General features: G+C 45.0%; 1 protein-coding gene across 1 annotated transcript in view; it reads right to left on the minus strand.

The window, feature by feature from the left end:
- Positions 1-9754, minus strand: part of LOC134357476 (zinc finger protein 850-like) — an 84124-nt gene extending 74370 nt beyond the window's left edge. The window contains exons 1-2 of the mRNA XM_063069098.1: positions 9655-9754; positions 484-2041 (exon numbers count right to left, since the gene is read on the minus strand). Of these exons, the coding sequence (XP_062925168.1) occupies positions 484-1567 (1084 nt within the window). The 5' untranslated portion in view covers positions 1568-2041; positions 9655-9754. The remainder of the gene's footprint in view (positions 1-483; positions 2042-9654) is intronic.
- Positions 9755-15429: the final 5675 nt, after the last annotated feature.

Below are 15429 nucleotides of genomic sequence, written 5' to 3' on the forward strand. Positions count from 1 at the left end.
TTAGCCCATTGCTTTGCTTTGCTTTTAGTTAGTTGCACGGTGGGTTTTTTTTTGGGGGGTTTTTTTTCTTTTTTTTTCCATTGATATATATAAAATCTAGTATACTATTATGTTATCTTGCTTTCTTATGCTTAAATTACATTGTTTGTAGTATTTTCTTTTTGGTATTGTTATCTTTTGGAATTTTATTATACTTTAACATTGTATTAATGTTTATATGGCTTACCTTTTTTGTATACTTACTCAATAAAAAGATTTAAAAAGAAAGAAAAGAAGAATATTAATTTCCAGTCTCATTAAAGGTGAACATCAGCGGAAGAAATTCCTCTCATGTCCAGTGGCCACGGTGTAGAACTGGGTGTGGTAAGCAGCAGCAATAATTACAGAGTTTAACACCAGCAGTGTCCTTTGGATTTGCCTCTGGATTCAGCAACTTTGATGGTTAAATATCCAGAATGAGGCCTATTTAAACTTTGTACTCACTGTGAACTCGGTAGTGTGTCGTAAGTTTGGATAACCGACTGAATCGCTTCCCGCATTCAGAGCAGGAGAACGGCCTCTCGCCAGTGTGAACTCGCAAGTGTGTCTGCAGGCTGGATGATTGAGTGAATTGCTTACCACAGTCTGAGCAGCTGAATGGTTTCTCCCCAGTGTGAGCTCGCTGGTGTGTCTGTAGGCTGGATAACTGAGTGAATCGCTTCCCACAGTCTGAGCAGCTGAATGGCTTCTCCCCAGTGTGAACTCGCTGATGTACTTTCAGTTGAGATGACGAGATGCATCCTTTCCCACAATCTGAGCAGGTGAACAACCACTCTCCCGTGTGAACTGACTGGTGTGTCAGTAGGTCTGATGACTGAGAAAATCCCTTTCCACAGTCTGAGCAGGTGAATGGTTTCTTCACAGTGTGAATTGACTGGTGTCTCTGTAGGTGGGATGACCGAGCAAACCCTTTCCCACACACGGAACACGTGAATGGCCTCTCTCCAGAGTGAACTCGCTGGTGTCTGTACAGGTGAGATGACCAAGTGAATCGCTTCCCACAGTCTGAGCAGATGAATGGCCTCTCCCCAGTGTGAACTCGCTGATGTATTTTCAGTTGCGATAACCGACTGAATCCTTTCCCACAATTTGAGCAGGTGAAAAACCACTCCCCAGTGTGAACTGACTGGTGTCTGAGAAGGTCAGATGATTGAGTGAATCCCTTCCCACAGTCTGAGCAGGTGAATGGTTTCTCCCCAGTGTGAACTGACTGATGTGTCTGCAGGTGAGATGGGCGAGTGAATTGCTTCCCACAGTCTGAGCAGGTGAATGGTTTCTCCCCAGTGTGAACTCGCTGATGTCTATGTAAGTTGGATGAGAAAGTGAATCCCTTTCCACAGTCTGAGCAGGTAAATGGCCTCTCCCCAGTGTGAACTCGCTCATGTACCTTCAGCTGAGATGATGATTTGAATCCTTTCGCACAGTCTGAGCAGGTGAATGGTTTCTTACTAGTGTGAACTCGTTGATGTAGCTTCAGTTGAGATGACCGTGGAAATCCCTTCCCACAGTCTGAGCAAGTAAACGGCATTTTCCCAGTGTGAACTGATTAGTGTGTCAATAGGTCAGATTACCGAATGGATTCCTTCCCACATTCCGAGGTGAACAGCCTCTCCCCAAGGTGAACTGAACAGTGAGCCAGTTGGTCAGATAACTGGGTGAATCCCTTCCACATGACAGAACGAGAATGATATCTCCCTACTGTCAATTCTCTAGCAATTCATTAAGTCAGATGCCTGACGTAGTGACTCCCTTGTGCAATCAATGCAGTTGAAGACCTAGTGTTCTCAGCACGTCAGTTCTAGTGGATTTCACTGAGTCACGTCAGTCACAAAGCAAATTCCCAGCTGGAATGAGATAATTCTTCATCTCCAAGGATCAAAAATAAATATATTGGTGTTACAGAGGAAATATCTGGTCATTCCTTAAAATCTGCATAGATACAGCAAACCTGAGGTGCTCGAGTCTGCGATTCCCGTTCACAAATTCTTTGCCATTTCTAACCCTGTAAGATTTATAAAAGACATCAATGTGTGAGGGACAGCATTTTAGATGTGATAATTTGAGTCTTTATGGGAGCTCTGACATCACACTGTTAACAGTGAAATTCAACCCAGGTTGAAGGAACACCTCCTCCTCTTCTAACTGGGCACAGATCAGTCATCTGGACTGACCATCAAATGCACTGATTGTTTTTCTGTCCGTATCAGAATGGGCCATTTCTGCCCATCTTCAACCTGTGACTTGGCTCAGTCTGTCTCCATTAGTATTATTTCAAGTTCTGGTCATGTCCCACAACACTACAAAGAACACATGATCTTACATGGCTGACCTGGACACTTTCTAATCATTCTGACCCCCGCCCCCTCAAGTGATTGACAGTAGTGAACTCATCGACAGCAATGCCAATGAATATTAGAGTGGTAGCACTTTTGTGATATGAAAGCTACAGGTCATTTGTTACCCACAACAAAAGTGTTTGATATCATTATGTTCCCAGAGAGAATGGGGTAAAACATGTTCATAAGTAGAAAGGTCCAGAATAAGAGAAGTAGAGCAAAGAATAATTCCTCAAGAACTAAATCTAAATCCACGAGAGGAGGGGCATAACAGGACCTGGTGCTGGGTAATGAGCCTGGCCTTTCAGTGGATGAACAGTTAGGGAACAGAGACCACAACTTTTATTTCAGGATAGCTATAGATAAGGATAGGTATGGTCCTTGTCGGAGTTTTAAACTGCAGTAGGACAAATTACGAGGGCATTAGGCAGGAATTAAGAAGCATTAAAAAGGCAAGTCCACATCAGATGTGTGGAGGGTGTTTAAAGATCAATTGCACAGAATACAGGAAAAGTGGACGGAAATAGGATTAACTTTGAGGGCACAAAAGCCCCAAAAGAGGGAAAGCAGCCAGTGAGTGAGTGGGCCAGTGAAGGAGTGGAGCTTTGAGGCTTTGACGAGAAGAGGCGGAGGACGAGCTTGCTCCCAGTTAAGCTTTACAATGCTTCCTGAGATGGTTATGTGCCTCTCATGTGAGATGAGGCAGTCTTGGGGGAACTCCCCTCTCCCGCAGTCACATCTGCCAGAAGTGCACACGGCTGGGCGATATGGAAGAACGTGTGAGGAATCTGGAGCAGCAGCTGGATGACCTTCGACTCATAAGGGAGAATGAGGCAGTCATAGATGAGAGCTACAGGGAGGTAGTCACACCTAGGCTGCCGGAATCAGGTCGTTGGGTGACAGTCAGAGGGGGGGAAAGCAAAGGTGAGTAGACAGGTAGTGCAGAGCACCCCTGTAGCCATTCCCCTGAATAATAAGTTTACCGTCCTGGATACTGTTGGCGGGGACGACCGACCAGGTGTGGGCCACGGTGGCAGGGCCTCCGGCACTGAGTCTGAACCTGTCGTGCCGAAGGGTGGGACGGAGAAGAGAGGAGCTGTCGTCATTGGAGACTCTATAGTCAGGGGAGCAGACAGGAGATGTTGTGGACGTGAGAAGGACACCCGCATGGTTTGTTGCCTCCTGGGTGCCAGGGTCCGGGATGTCTCTGACCGGGTGCACGACATCCTGGTACGAGAGGGAAAGCAACCAGAAGTCGTGATGCATGTTGGTACCAACAACATAGGCAGGAAGAGGGATGAGGTCCTGAAGTGTGAGTTTCAGGAACTAGGCAGAAGGCTGAAGAACAGGACCTCAAGGGTGGCGTTCTCAGGATTGCTGCCAATACTACGTGATAATGATGGTAAGAATTGGAAGAGATGGCAGTTGAATATGTGGCTGAGGAGTTGGTGCAGGGGGCAGGGTTTTAGATTTTTGGATCTTTGGGATCTCTTCTGGGGAAGGTGGGACCTGTACAGATTGGATGGGTTGCACCTGAACTCGAGGGGGAGCAATATCCTTGCAGGTAGGTTTGCTAGCATAGTTTGGGAGGGTTTAAACTAATTTGCAAGGGGGAAGCGATAGAACAGTGGAAGAAGTGCATGGAATAAAGCCAGATCTAATATATAAAGAGGCTTTGAGGAAAGAGAAGCAGAATAAAGGGTGTAAAGGTAGTAAGGCAGAAGGGCTAAAGTGCGTGTACTTCAATGCAAGAAGCACCAGGAACAAAGGTGATGAACTGAGAGCTTGGATACATACATAGAATTATGATGTAGTGGCCATTACAGAGACTTGGCTGGCACCAGGGCAGGAATGCATTCTCAATATTCCTGGATTTCAGTGCTTTTAGTGGGATAGAGAGGCGGGGGAGGGGAGGAGGGGTGGCATTACTGGTCAGGGATACTATTACAGCTACAGAAAGGGTGGGTAATGTAGCAAGATCCGCTTTTGAGTCAGTATGGGTGGAAGTCAGGAACAGGAAGGGAGCAGTTACTCTATTGGGAGTATTCTATAGGCCCCCCGGTAGCAGCAGAGATACAGAAGAGCAGATTGGGAGGCAGATTTTGGAAAGATGCAAAAATAACAGGGTTGTTATCATGGGTGACTTTAACTTCCCTAATATTGATTGGCACCTGATTAGCTCCAATGGTTTAGACGGGGCAGAGTTTGTTAAGTGTGTCCAGGACTGATTCCTGTCACAGTATGTTGACAGGCCGACTAGGGGGAATGCCATACTAGATCGAGTATTAGGTAACGAACCGGGTCAGGTCACAGATCTCTCAGTGGGTGAGCATCTGGGGGACAGTGACCACCACTCCCTGGCCTTTGGCATTATCATGGAAAACGATAGAATCAGTGAGGACAGGCAAATTTTTAATTGGGGAGGGGCAAATTATGAGTTCATAAGGCTAGAACTTGCGGGTGTGAATTGGGATGATGTTTTTGCAGGGAAATGTACTATGGACATGTGGTCGATGTTTAGATATCTCTTGCGGGATGTAAGGGATAAATTTGTCCCGGTGAGGAAGATAAAGAATGGTAGGGTGAAGGAACCATGGGTGACAAGTGAGGTGGAAAATCTAGTCAGGTGGAAGAAGGCAGCATACATGAGGTTTAGGAAGCAAGAATCAGATGGGTCTATTGAGGAATATAGGGTAGCAAGAAAGGAGCTTAAGAAGGGGCTGAGGAGAGCAAGAAGGGGGCATGAGAAGGCCTTGGCGAGTAGGGTAAAGGAAAACCCCAAGGTATTCTTCAGTTATGTGAAGAATAAAAGGATGACAGGACTGAAGGTAGGACTGATTAGAGATAAAGGTGGGAAAAGGTACTTGGAGGCTGTGGAAGTGAACGAGGTCCTCAATGAATACTTCTCTTCGGTATTCACCAATGAGAGGGAACTTGATGATGGTGAGGACAATATGAATGGGGTTGATGTTCTGGAGCATGTTGATATTAAGGGAGAGGAGGTGTTGGAGTTGTTAAAATACATTAGGACAGATAAGTCCCCGGGGCCCGACGGAATATTCCCCAGGCTGCTCCATGAGGCGAGGGAAGAGATTGCTGAGCCTCTGACTAGGATCTTTAGGACCTTTGTCCTCGTTGTCCGCCGGAATAGTACCGGAGGATTGGAGGGAGGCCAATGTTGTCCCCTTGTTCAAAAAAGGTAGTAGGGATAGTCCGGGTAATTATAGACCAGTGAGCCTTACGTCTGTGGTGGGAAGGCTGTTGGAAAAGATTCTTAGAGATAGGATCTATGGGCATTTAGAGAATCATCATCTGATCAGGGACAGTCAGCATGGCTTTGTGAAGAGCAGATTGTGTCTAACAAGCCTGATAGAGTTCTTTGAGGAGGTGACCAGGCATATATATGAGGGTAGTGCAGTGGGTATGATCTACATGGATTTTAGTAAGGCATTTGACAAGGTTCTACACAGTTTCTATTCAGAAAGTCAGAAGACACGGGATCCAGGGAAGTTCGGCCAGGTGGATTCAGAATTGGCTTGTCTGCAGAAAGCAGAGGGTTGTGGTGGAGGGAGTACATTCGGACTGGAGGGTTGTGACTAGTGGTGTCCCACAAGGATCGGTTCTGGGACCTCTACTTTTCGTAATTTTTATTAACGACCTGGATGTGGGGTAGAAGGGTGGGTTGGCAAGTTTGCAGACGACACAAAGGTTGGTGGTGTTGTGGATAGAGTAGAGGATTGTCGAAGATTGCAGAGCGACATTGATAGGATGCAGATGTATGCCGAGAAGTGGCAGATGGTGTTCAACCCGGAGAAGTATGAGGTGGTACACTTTGGAAGGACAAACTCCAAGGCAGAGTACAAAGTAAATGAGAAGATACTTGGTAGTGTGGAGGAGTAGGGGGATCTGGGGGTACATGTCCACAGATCCCTGAAAGTTGCCTCACAGGTAGATAGGGTAGTTAAGAGATCTTATGGGGTGTTAGCTTTCATAAGTCAAGGGATAGAGTTTAAGAGTTGCGAGGTAATGATGCAGTCTATAAACTCTGGTTAGGCCACACTTGGAGTACTGTGTCCAGTTCTGGTTGCCTCACTGTAGGAAGGATGTGGAAGCATTAGAAAGAGTACAGAGGAGATTTACCAGAATGCTGCCTGCTTTAGAGAGTATGCATTATTATCAGAAATTAAGGGATCTAGGGCTTTACTCTTTGGAGAGAAGGAGGATGATAGAGGTGTACAAGATAATAAGAGGAATAGATAGAGAGGATAGCCAGCGCCTCTTTCCCAGGGCACCACTGATCAATACAAGAGGACATGGCTTTAAGGTAAGGGGTGGGAAGTTCAAGGGGGGATATTAGAGGAAGGTCTTTTACTCAGAGAGTGGTTGGTGCGCGGAATGCGCTGCCTGAGTCAGTGGTGGAGGCAGACACAATAGCGAAATTTAAGAGACTACTAAATAGATATATGGAGGAATTTAAGGTGAGGGGTTATATGGGAAGCAGGGTTTTAGAGTCGGCACAACATTGTGAGCTGAAGAGCAGGTACTGTGCTGTACTATTCTATGTTAAAACTACTGTGTCGCCCCAATGGCTTTTGGGAGCACCTGGTGAAACAATCTATTGAAATAAAACTAGAGAAAATGAATTTTAACAAAGATGAAGGTCTCACTCTTAAGTAATAACTGGAATTCAATTGTAAATAAGGTGGGACAGCAGAAAGCTGATTGACTAAGGACTAACCAATCCGGAGGGACGGACAACGATGGTATATATACAGCTGGACTAAACATGCCTCAGCATCAACCCTGATGAAGATGGCAGAGTTTGTCATCAAAACGTCAGTTAAGATCGATACCTGGAAGCCCAGGAAGAATATATTCATCATATACGCCAGGAAAGTACTAGATCCTTTTTCATTCTCTGCAAGCGTCAAGAGTAAAAGGATACCCTGTGAGAGGGTGTGACCGCTCAAGGATAGAGGAGGGAACATTTGCTTGGCTGCAGAAAATGTGAGTGAGGTACTTAATGACTACTTCCAGTATTTACTAAGGAAAAGGATAGAAAGGACCAGAAGATCAATGTCAAGTGTCCTGACGAAGGGTCTCGGCCTGAAACGTCGACTGCGCCTCTTCCTATAGATGCTGCTTGGCCTGCTGCATTCACCAGCAACTCTGATGTATGTTGCTCAAGTGTATAGATATGTTCGGAATTTTAAGAGGTCAAGGAAGAGGAAGTTTTGGGCCTCCTGAGGGATATTAAGGTGGATTAATCCCAGGGCCTGATGGGATTTACCCCAGATTACTAAAGGTGGCCCTTGACCGGTATTTTTGTGTCTTCTCTAGCAACAGGCGAGGTCCTGGAGACTGGAGAGTGGCTAACGTGTACCTCTACTTAAGAAGGGAACAAGGGAAAATCCTGGGAACTATAGACCAGTGAGTCTCATGTCAGTTGTAGGGAAATTGCTACAGAAAATTCTTAAGGATAAGATATATAAGCGTTTGGAAACCCATGGCCTAATTAGGGAGAACCAGAATGGCTTTGAGCAGGGCAAGCCATGGCTTACCAGCTTGATTGAGTTTTTTGACAAGGTGACGAGAGAGATTAATGAGGGTAGAAGGGCAGTGGATGTTGTCTACATGGATTTTAGTAAGGCTTTTCACAAAGTCCCTCATGGGAGGCTAATCCAGAAGATTAAAGTGTATGGGATATGCAGCAAGTTGGCTGTTTAGATTCAGAACAGGTTTGCACATAGAAGAAGGTAGTGGTTGAAGTGATGTATTCGAGCTGGAGGTCTGTAATTAGTGGTGTTCCACAGGGATCTGTGCTGCGATCTCTGCTATTTGTAATGTATATGAATGACCTAGATGAAAATATAGATGGGTCGGTTAGTAAATTTGCAGATGACACAAGATTAATGGAGTTGTGGATAGTGTAGAAGACTGGCGAAGAACACAGTACAATGTAGATCAGTTGCAGATATGGGCTGAAAAATGGCAAATGGAGCTTCACCCAGATAAATGTGAGGCATTTCACCTCGATCGGCGAATATAAGGATACAGTACATGATTAAGGGCAGGACCCTTAATAGTGTTGCTGAGCAGAGAGATCTTGGGATCCAAGTTCATAGCTCCTTGAAAGTGGCTTCACAGGTTGACAAGGTGGTTAAGAAAGATTATGGAATGCTTGTTTTTATTAGTTGAGGCACTGAGTTCCAAAGTCAGGACATTATGTTGCAACTTTATAAAACTTTGGTTTGGCCACATCTGGAGTACAGTTCTGGTCATCCAACTTTAGGAAGGATATTGAGACTTTGGAGAGGGTGCAGAAGTAGTTCACCAGGACGCTGCCTGGTTTAGAACACACGTGCTATCACAAGAGGCTGGATAAACTTCGGTTGGTTTCTCTGGCGCGTTGGAGGCTGAGGGGAGATTTGATACATGTTTATAAGATTATGAGAGGCATAGATAGACTGGACAGAGGGTATGTGTTTCCCAGGGTTCAAATGTCAAATACCAGAGGGCACACATTGATGGTGAGAGGGGGTAGGTTAAGGGGGAGGGGGTGGGAGGGGTAAGTTTTTTATTCAAGAATCATGGATGCCTGGAATGCACTGCCTAGTATGGGGGTAGAGACAAATGCATTAGAGACTTTTAAGAGAAGTTTGGATGCACACATAGATGCAAGGAGGGTGGAGGGATATGGACATGGTGTATGTAGGAGGGATTCAGGTAACTTTGATTTGCTTTCTAGCTGGTTCAGCACGATAATGTGGGCAGAATGGCCTGTTCCCGTGCAGGACACTTCTACGTTCTAAAGCTGATGGAAGGATTTTGTTCTATTTCTCCATACAGCACTAAATGGCATTTTCAGTGACTGGAAGACGAGATTCTTCATTGGAGATTAAATCAGAACAATATTTTTGTTGCGAGTCCCTAATCCTTGGAATTCGGTCGCTGGAGCTCGGCAGTGTTTGGGAGACCCATCCACTCATATTCCCTCCGCCGACGCTTCGAAACACACCCTACGGACTGGTCGGAAAGCGGTAAAATGTCACCCATGACAGCCTCTTTACCCAGAAATCCCCACGAATAAGATACCCATCTATCCGTCACGCTTCCAGTAATGCGCATGCCTAACAATAATGGCGCCGACCCGACCCCCCCCCCCATTGCAGATCAGCAGAAATCTCAGTGGAGCCCGAATAAGGAGGTGGGGCTGATAGAGAGGGAAAGGACCGAGACTGCCCCGAATTTGCGAGGCCACCATATTTCCGGAACTCACAGGAGTTTTCCTTTAGCCGCGGTGCCGACACCGTACTGATCGATCCCCAACCCACAGCCCTGCTTCTACCTGCCGTCGATCCGCCAGAGCTGTTTGTCCGCTGAGCGCATGCGCAATTTCGGGAACTTTCTTCACCCTTTACGACTGCGCATTTGATCGCTGGGTCATTGACGGCGACTTGTGTTGAGCGCTACGCTGTTTGGAGCTACAAACACGAAATGTTGGAGAAACTCAGGCCTCGGCCCGAAATATCAACAGGCATCCCCTACCTTGAGAGAAAAAAAACTGACTATCTGCTTTATTTACACACTTAATAATAATATATACTTCTGCATCATCACCCTGAGCGTCTTACGTTCTCAGGAAAACAATCTGTGACAGAGACGGAGAACACTTGTACACACACACACACACACACACACACACACACACACACTCTTACTTTATGGTACTTCCCCGCCATATACGGGGGAATATTCTTTTTCTTTAGTGATGGGATGTGCAAATGTGTATATATTGTTTGTGTACTGTATGTAGCGTTGATACTTTTGTTTATTTTGTAATATGATTGTAACTACATTGTGGCGTGCATCTAGTCTAAATCGTGTGTATTCTTCATTTAACTTTGTGCTTAATTGACAGGGTTCTTCGCTCTCAGAGATGGAGCTGCGCTGAGTTCAAACTGGACAAATAATATGGAGCTACTTATTGTGTTGTGGTAGATATCTTTTTGTAAATATTGGCAGTTTTCTTTTCGCTAATTTTTGTGAGGTTGATTTTTGACACACGAAAGTTTTTTCGCTTTGGTCAGAACCCACTCCTTTAACACAGTCGCAGTGTATCCAGCTTTCCTTTATAACTCAAGCTCTCCAGTCCTGGTATGAATCTTCTCTGCACCCTTTCCAACATAATGACATCCTTTCTGTAGCTGGGAGACTAGAACTGTGTGCAGTATTCCAAGTGTGGAATCACCCTTGGGTATTTACGAGAATGGTTCTGGGATTGAAAGGTTTATCATATGAAAAATGTTTGATGGCTGTGCGCCTGTACTCACTGGAATTCAGAAGAATGACGGGGAATCTCCTTGAAATCTATTGAGTGGTGAAAAGCCCAGAAAAATTTGATGTGGAGAGTATGTTTCCTTCAATGGGGGAGTCTCAGACCAGAGGGCACAGCTCCAGAATAAAGGGACATCCCTTTCGAAAGGGGAGGAGAAGGAGGAATTTCTTTATTCAGAGAGTAATGAATCTGTGGAATTGGTTCCCACAGGCGGCTGTCGAGACTAGGTCATTGGGTATATCTAAAGTGGAAGTTGGTAGATTCTTTATAAGTGAGGCCATGAAAGGTTATGGGGAGAAGGCATGGGAATGGAGTTGAGAAAGCAATAAATCAGCCATAATGAAATGGCAGAGCAGACTGAATGAGCTGAGTGGCCTAATTCTGCTCCATGTCTTATGGTCTTACAGCCTCAAGCCACACCATTATCCACCCTCCATTTATCTGGCCATAAGATTATATAAATTTCTCTTTTAGGACACATACAAACACTTTCCTTGCTTCTCCACAGTATCCAAGGATAAACTTGATCAGACATTGGTGATTTATTTTCCTAAATGTGGCTTAAAATTTCCAGTAGTCCCTGTTTTGTAATGTCAATATGCACAAAGACATGATGATTCATTTTCTAAAATCATTAGCTTTCATCATATTCACTGGAGTAAATACAAACAAGAAGTATTCATTTAAAATCTCTTCCATCCCCTGAGCCTCCCCATGTGGATGACCACACTGATTTTTAATGGACATGTCTCTCACTTATTAAAGATTAGCTCTCATTATTTGTCCGGTATACATCAAAACATTAAACCATACGGTTAAATGTGTTACTTGCATCAGAGATATGCTGGGGTCGTCCACAAATTTTGCACCACTTCCAGTACTAACATAGCATGCTCACAACCTCAAACGCTAACTCATGCATCTTCGCAAGTGGGAAGAAAGTTCAAAGTGCCTTTATTAAAGTTTAAAGTAACCTTTATTATCACAATACATACACATCAATGCAAATAATCTTGAGATTCTTTTTTCGTCCAGGGATACTTAGGAAATCTATAGGACAGTTACTGTCAACAAGATCAATGAACAACAAACTGTGCAAATATAAATAAATAGCAATAAATAATGAGCACAAAATAACAAGATAAAGAGTCCTTAAAGGGAGACCATTGGTTGTGGTGACACCTGAAATTGAATGAGTGTAGATATCCCCTTTTGTTCAAGAGCCTAATGGTTGAAGGGCAGTAACTGTTCTTGAACCTGATTGTATGAGTCCTGGGGCACTTGTACCTCCCGCCTGATGGCAGCAGCGAGAAAGCTGCATGGCCTGGGTGGTGAGGGTCTTTTGATGATGAACACTGCTTTTCTATGTCAACATTTCGTGTAGATGTGCTCAATAGTTGGGAGGATTTTGCCCGTGATATACTGGCTGAATTCGCTGCCTTTTGTAGGATGTTATGCTCAAAGGCATTGGTGTTCCCATACCAGGCTGTAATCAGCCAGTCAGTACACTTTCCACCACACATCTATAGAAGTTTGCCAAGGTTTTTGATGACATGCTAGATCTCTGCAGACTCATCAGGAAGTAGAGGCGCTGTTGTGCTTTCTCTGCAAATACATTTATCGGATGGGTCCAGTACAGGTCCTCTGAGATAGTGACACTGGGAATCTAGTTACTGACCCTCTCTAACTCTGATTTTCCAATGAGTATTAGCTTATGGACCTCCAGTTTCTCTCTCCTGAAGTCGACAATCAGTTCCTAGGTCTTATTGACATTGAGTGCGAGGTTGTCGTTATTACACGTTCAATCTCCAAGTTTTCAATCTCAATGTATGTCTGCTGATTTATCACCCCCAACGGTGGTGTCATCAGCAAACTTATATATGGTGTTGGAGCTGTACTTGGCCAGACAGTCATAGGTGTAAAGCAAGAAGAGCAGGGACTGAGCACTCATCCCTCTGGTGCTCCCATGCTGATGGAGATCGTGGAGATGTTTTTACAAATCTGAACTGACTGTGTTCTGCAAGTGAGGACATGCAGGATCCAGTTGCACAAGGGGGTACTGAGGCTCAGGTCTTGGAGTTTATTGATTAGTTTTGAGGGGATGATGGTATTAAATGCTCGACTATTCAATAAATAGCATCTTGATGCCTGTATCTTTGCTGTCCAAATGTTCCATGGTTGTGTGAAGAGCCAATAAGATGGCATCTGCTGTAGACCTGTTGCTCTAGAAGGCAAAATGGAGCAGATCCAAGTGGGCATTCAGACAGGATCTGATATGCTTCAACACCAGCCTCTCAAAGCACCATCACTGTGGATTTATTATCAAAGTATGTATAAATTATACAACACACATACAAGTTGCTGGTGAACGCATCATGCCTTGAGATTTAATAAATTATACAACCTTGAGATTTGTCTACTTACAGGCAGCCACAAAAACAAGAAACCCTAAAGAACCCAATTTAAAAAAAAGACCAACACCCAATGTGCAGAGAGAAGTGGGGGGTGGGGGAAGAAACAAAAATGATTCATGCAAACCATAAAGCAAGTATCAGTATTCAGAATAAATTGAGTCCATAAACCCAAAGTCCGGAGTAGGCCCATAGTCTCAGTCCATCATACAGGTGGGTAAATCGCCGCGAAGCTCACGGACATGCAGCCAGAGCAGAGCTTCCAGTCCATGCTTGACCTTTCCAAATTGGCAAGGCACTTAGATGGATCAATCCTTGCTTCCAGTTTACATTCATGAGCTCCAAAACTCCACTTCAAGTTTCTCCACTCCAACTTCATCTCTAAAGTTCCAACTTAACCACTTCTTTCCAACTTCTCCTGGAACATGCCTCAGTCTCTCCTCAGCTCCATCTCATACCCACACGCCTCGACCCTTGGACCCTAAAGATCAATCCCACCTTTCACATCTCTAAATTAAATCCTGTCAGTACCCGTCCCTTAGCCCCATCGCCATCAGCCCTGCTACCACCCAGGTTTATCAAGATGGAATAGGTCTTCGCGGTGAAGACTTTTGGATTTTCATACTGTGTGAGGTGTTCAGCAATACCTAGTACACTGGGAGGGACTCCGACTGAAGGGAAGGTGCTGGAAAGGGACATCTTGGATCTGACTCTCATTCAGTATGACCATCACTTCCTCTCCGAGCAACCAGGGCCGTCAGGAGTCGGCCGAAGCGGGGGTGCGTCCTGTTACAAGACTCTCCCAACCATGCCAGCTTCCGAGATTTAAATAGTCTTTGGAGTATGGATAGCTGTTTCAGCCTCTTTAAGGGCTTAGAACGTTCCCATTAATTGACAATCGTGTTTTGGGCACCCAGAATTGAGTATTTAAGGAACACCTAAACATGGGTTCAGTGCTCAATCGTAAGCCTACTTGTGATTTCGTCGAGTATTTGTTTTGTGCTCAGTTTCTTGATCCTGTTTGGGACAATGTCTCGATCACAGCCTCAGATACTCCAGCATTTGGTTCTAACCCATCATTGTCAAGGACTCTCATCACAGCGTTCCCATGTAGCTCATCTGGCCTCTTTATTTAAAGTGTATTTCAGTCAATCTGGCCTTCTCTGTTCCCTCTCCTGTTTCTACCTCCACTACCTTCTACATTTGCTTCAGCTTTCTCACCTGCTACACTACTGTGCTATGTCCCACTCCCCTGCCAGACTAGTTTAAACTTGCAGAGTAGATCTCACAAAGCTGTCTGCCGGTATTTAGGAGCTGTACAGTTCAGGTACAATGTGTCCCACTGGTATAGGTCACCTCTCTGCCCTAGAGAAGGTCTCAATGGTCCAAGACTCTGAATCCCTCCCTCCTGCATCATTATCCTGAGTTGTGTGTTCACCTGCTCATCCTCCCATTCATAGTCTGTGGTATGGTGTCTCATCCAGAGATTACAGCCCATGAGATTGTGATTGTTATACTTCTAACTCCTCATGCTTGCTGTGCAGGACCACATCCCTTTTCCTACTCGCGATGTTGGTAGGAAACCTCTCTTCAGCTTGAATGTTCTGGATCCACTTAGAAACACCCTTGACCCTGGCACATAGGAGGCAACACACCATCCTGGAGTCTCATTTTTTTTTGCCTGAGGGTTAATTTCACATTCTGCCAGCACACACTGGCCTTGTTCTGGGACTGATGGGGGCATGTTGGAGGTGGGGGTTGAGAAGAGTGAGAAAGAAGGATAGATTGTGGGGTGAGAATGAGGTAGAGCTGTTTTTTTAAGAAAAAAAGGCTGTGGGAAAGATATAGTGTCAGTACAGACTGAGAGCACTCACAGTTCAACCCCACATTCCCGGTCCCAGCCTTTTCCCTTTAGGAAAATACTGGCGAATGTAACCTGAAACCCCATCCCACTTTCTCTGACAAACTCAGAGCCTTCAGACTGCCAAAATGCCCTCATATGACTTTCATATGGGGATGTCATATCTGAAGAGGGAGTAAAGCCTGACCCAAGAAAGACATCAGGCATTGAAAACATAGAAAGGGCACAAAACAAAAAGGAGGTGAGATGTTTCTTGTTTGGGGGGTGGGGGAAGGAGAGGTCTGTGAAGAGAAGGGCTCCTCCCTGCTCTGTGCAAGTTATTTGTGGAGTCTGTGTGGGTAGGGTCAGATTCTGGGTGGGGAACATAAAGACCTGTAGGTGCAGCACAAAAAGGTGCACACGGTTGATGAGGAAATAAAGTCTTTGTGAAAGCCTGCTGGTGAA

This window comes from Mobula hypostoma, chromosome 2, assembly GCF_963921235.1.
Source record: "Mobula hypostoma chromosome 2, sMobHyp1.1, whole genome shotgun sequence".
Lineage (NCBI taxonomy): Eukaryota > Metazoa > Chordata > Chondrichthyes > Myliobatiformes > Myliobatidae > Mobula > Mobula hypostoma.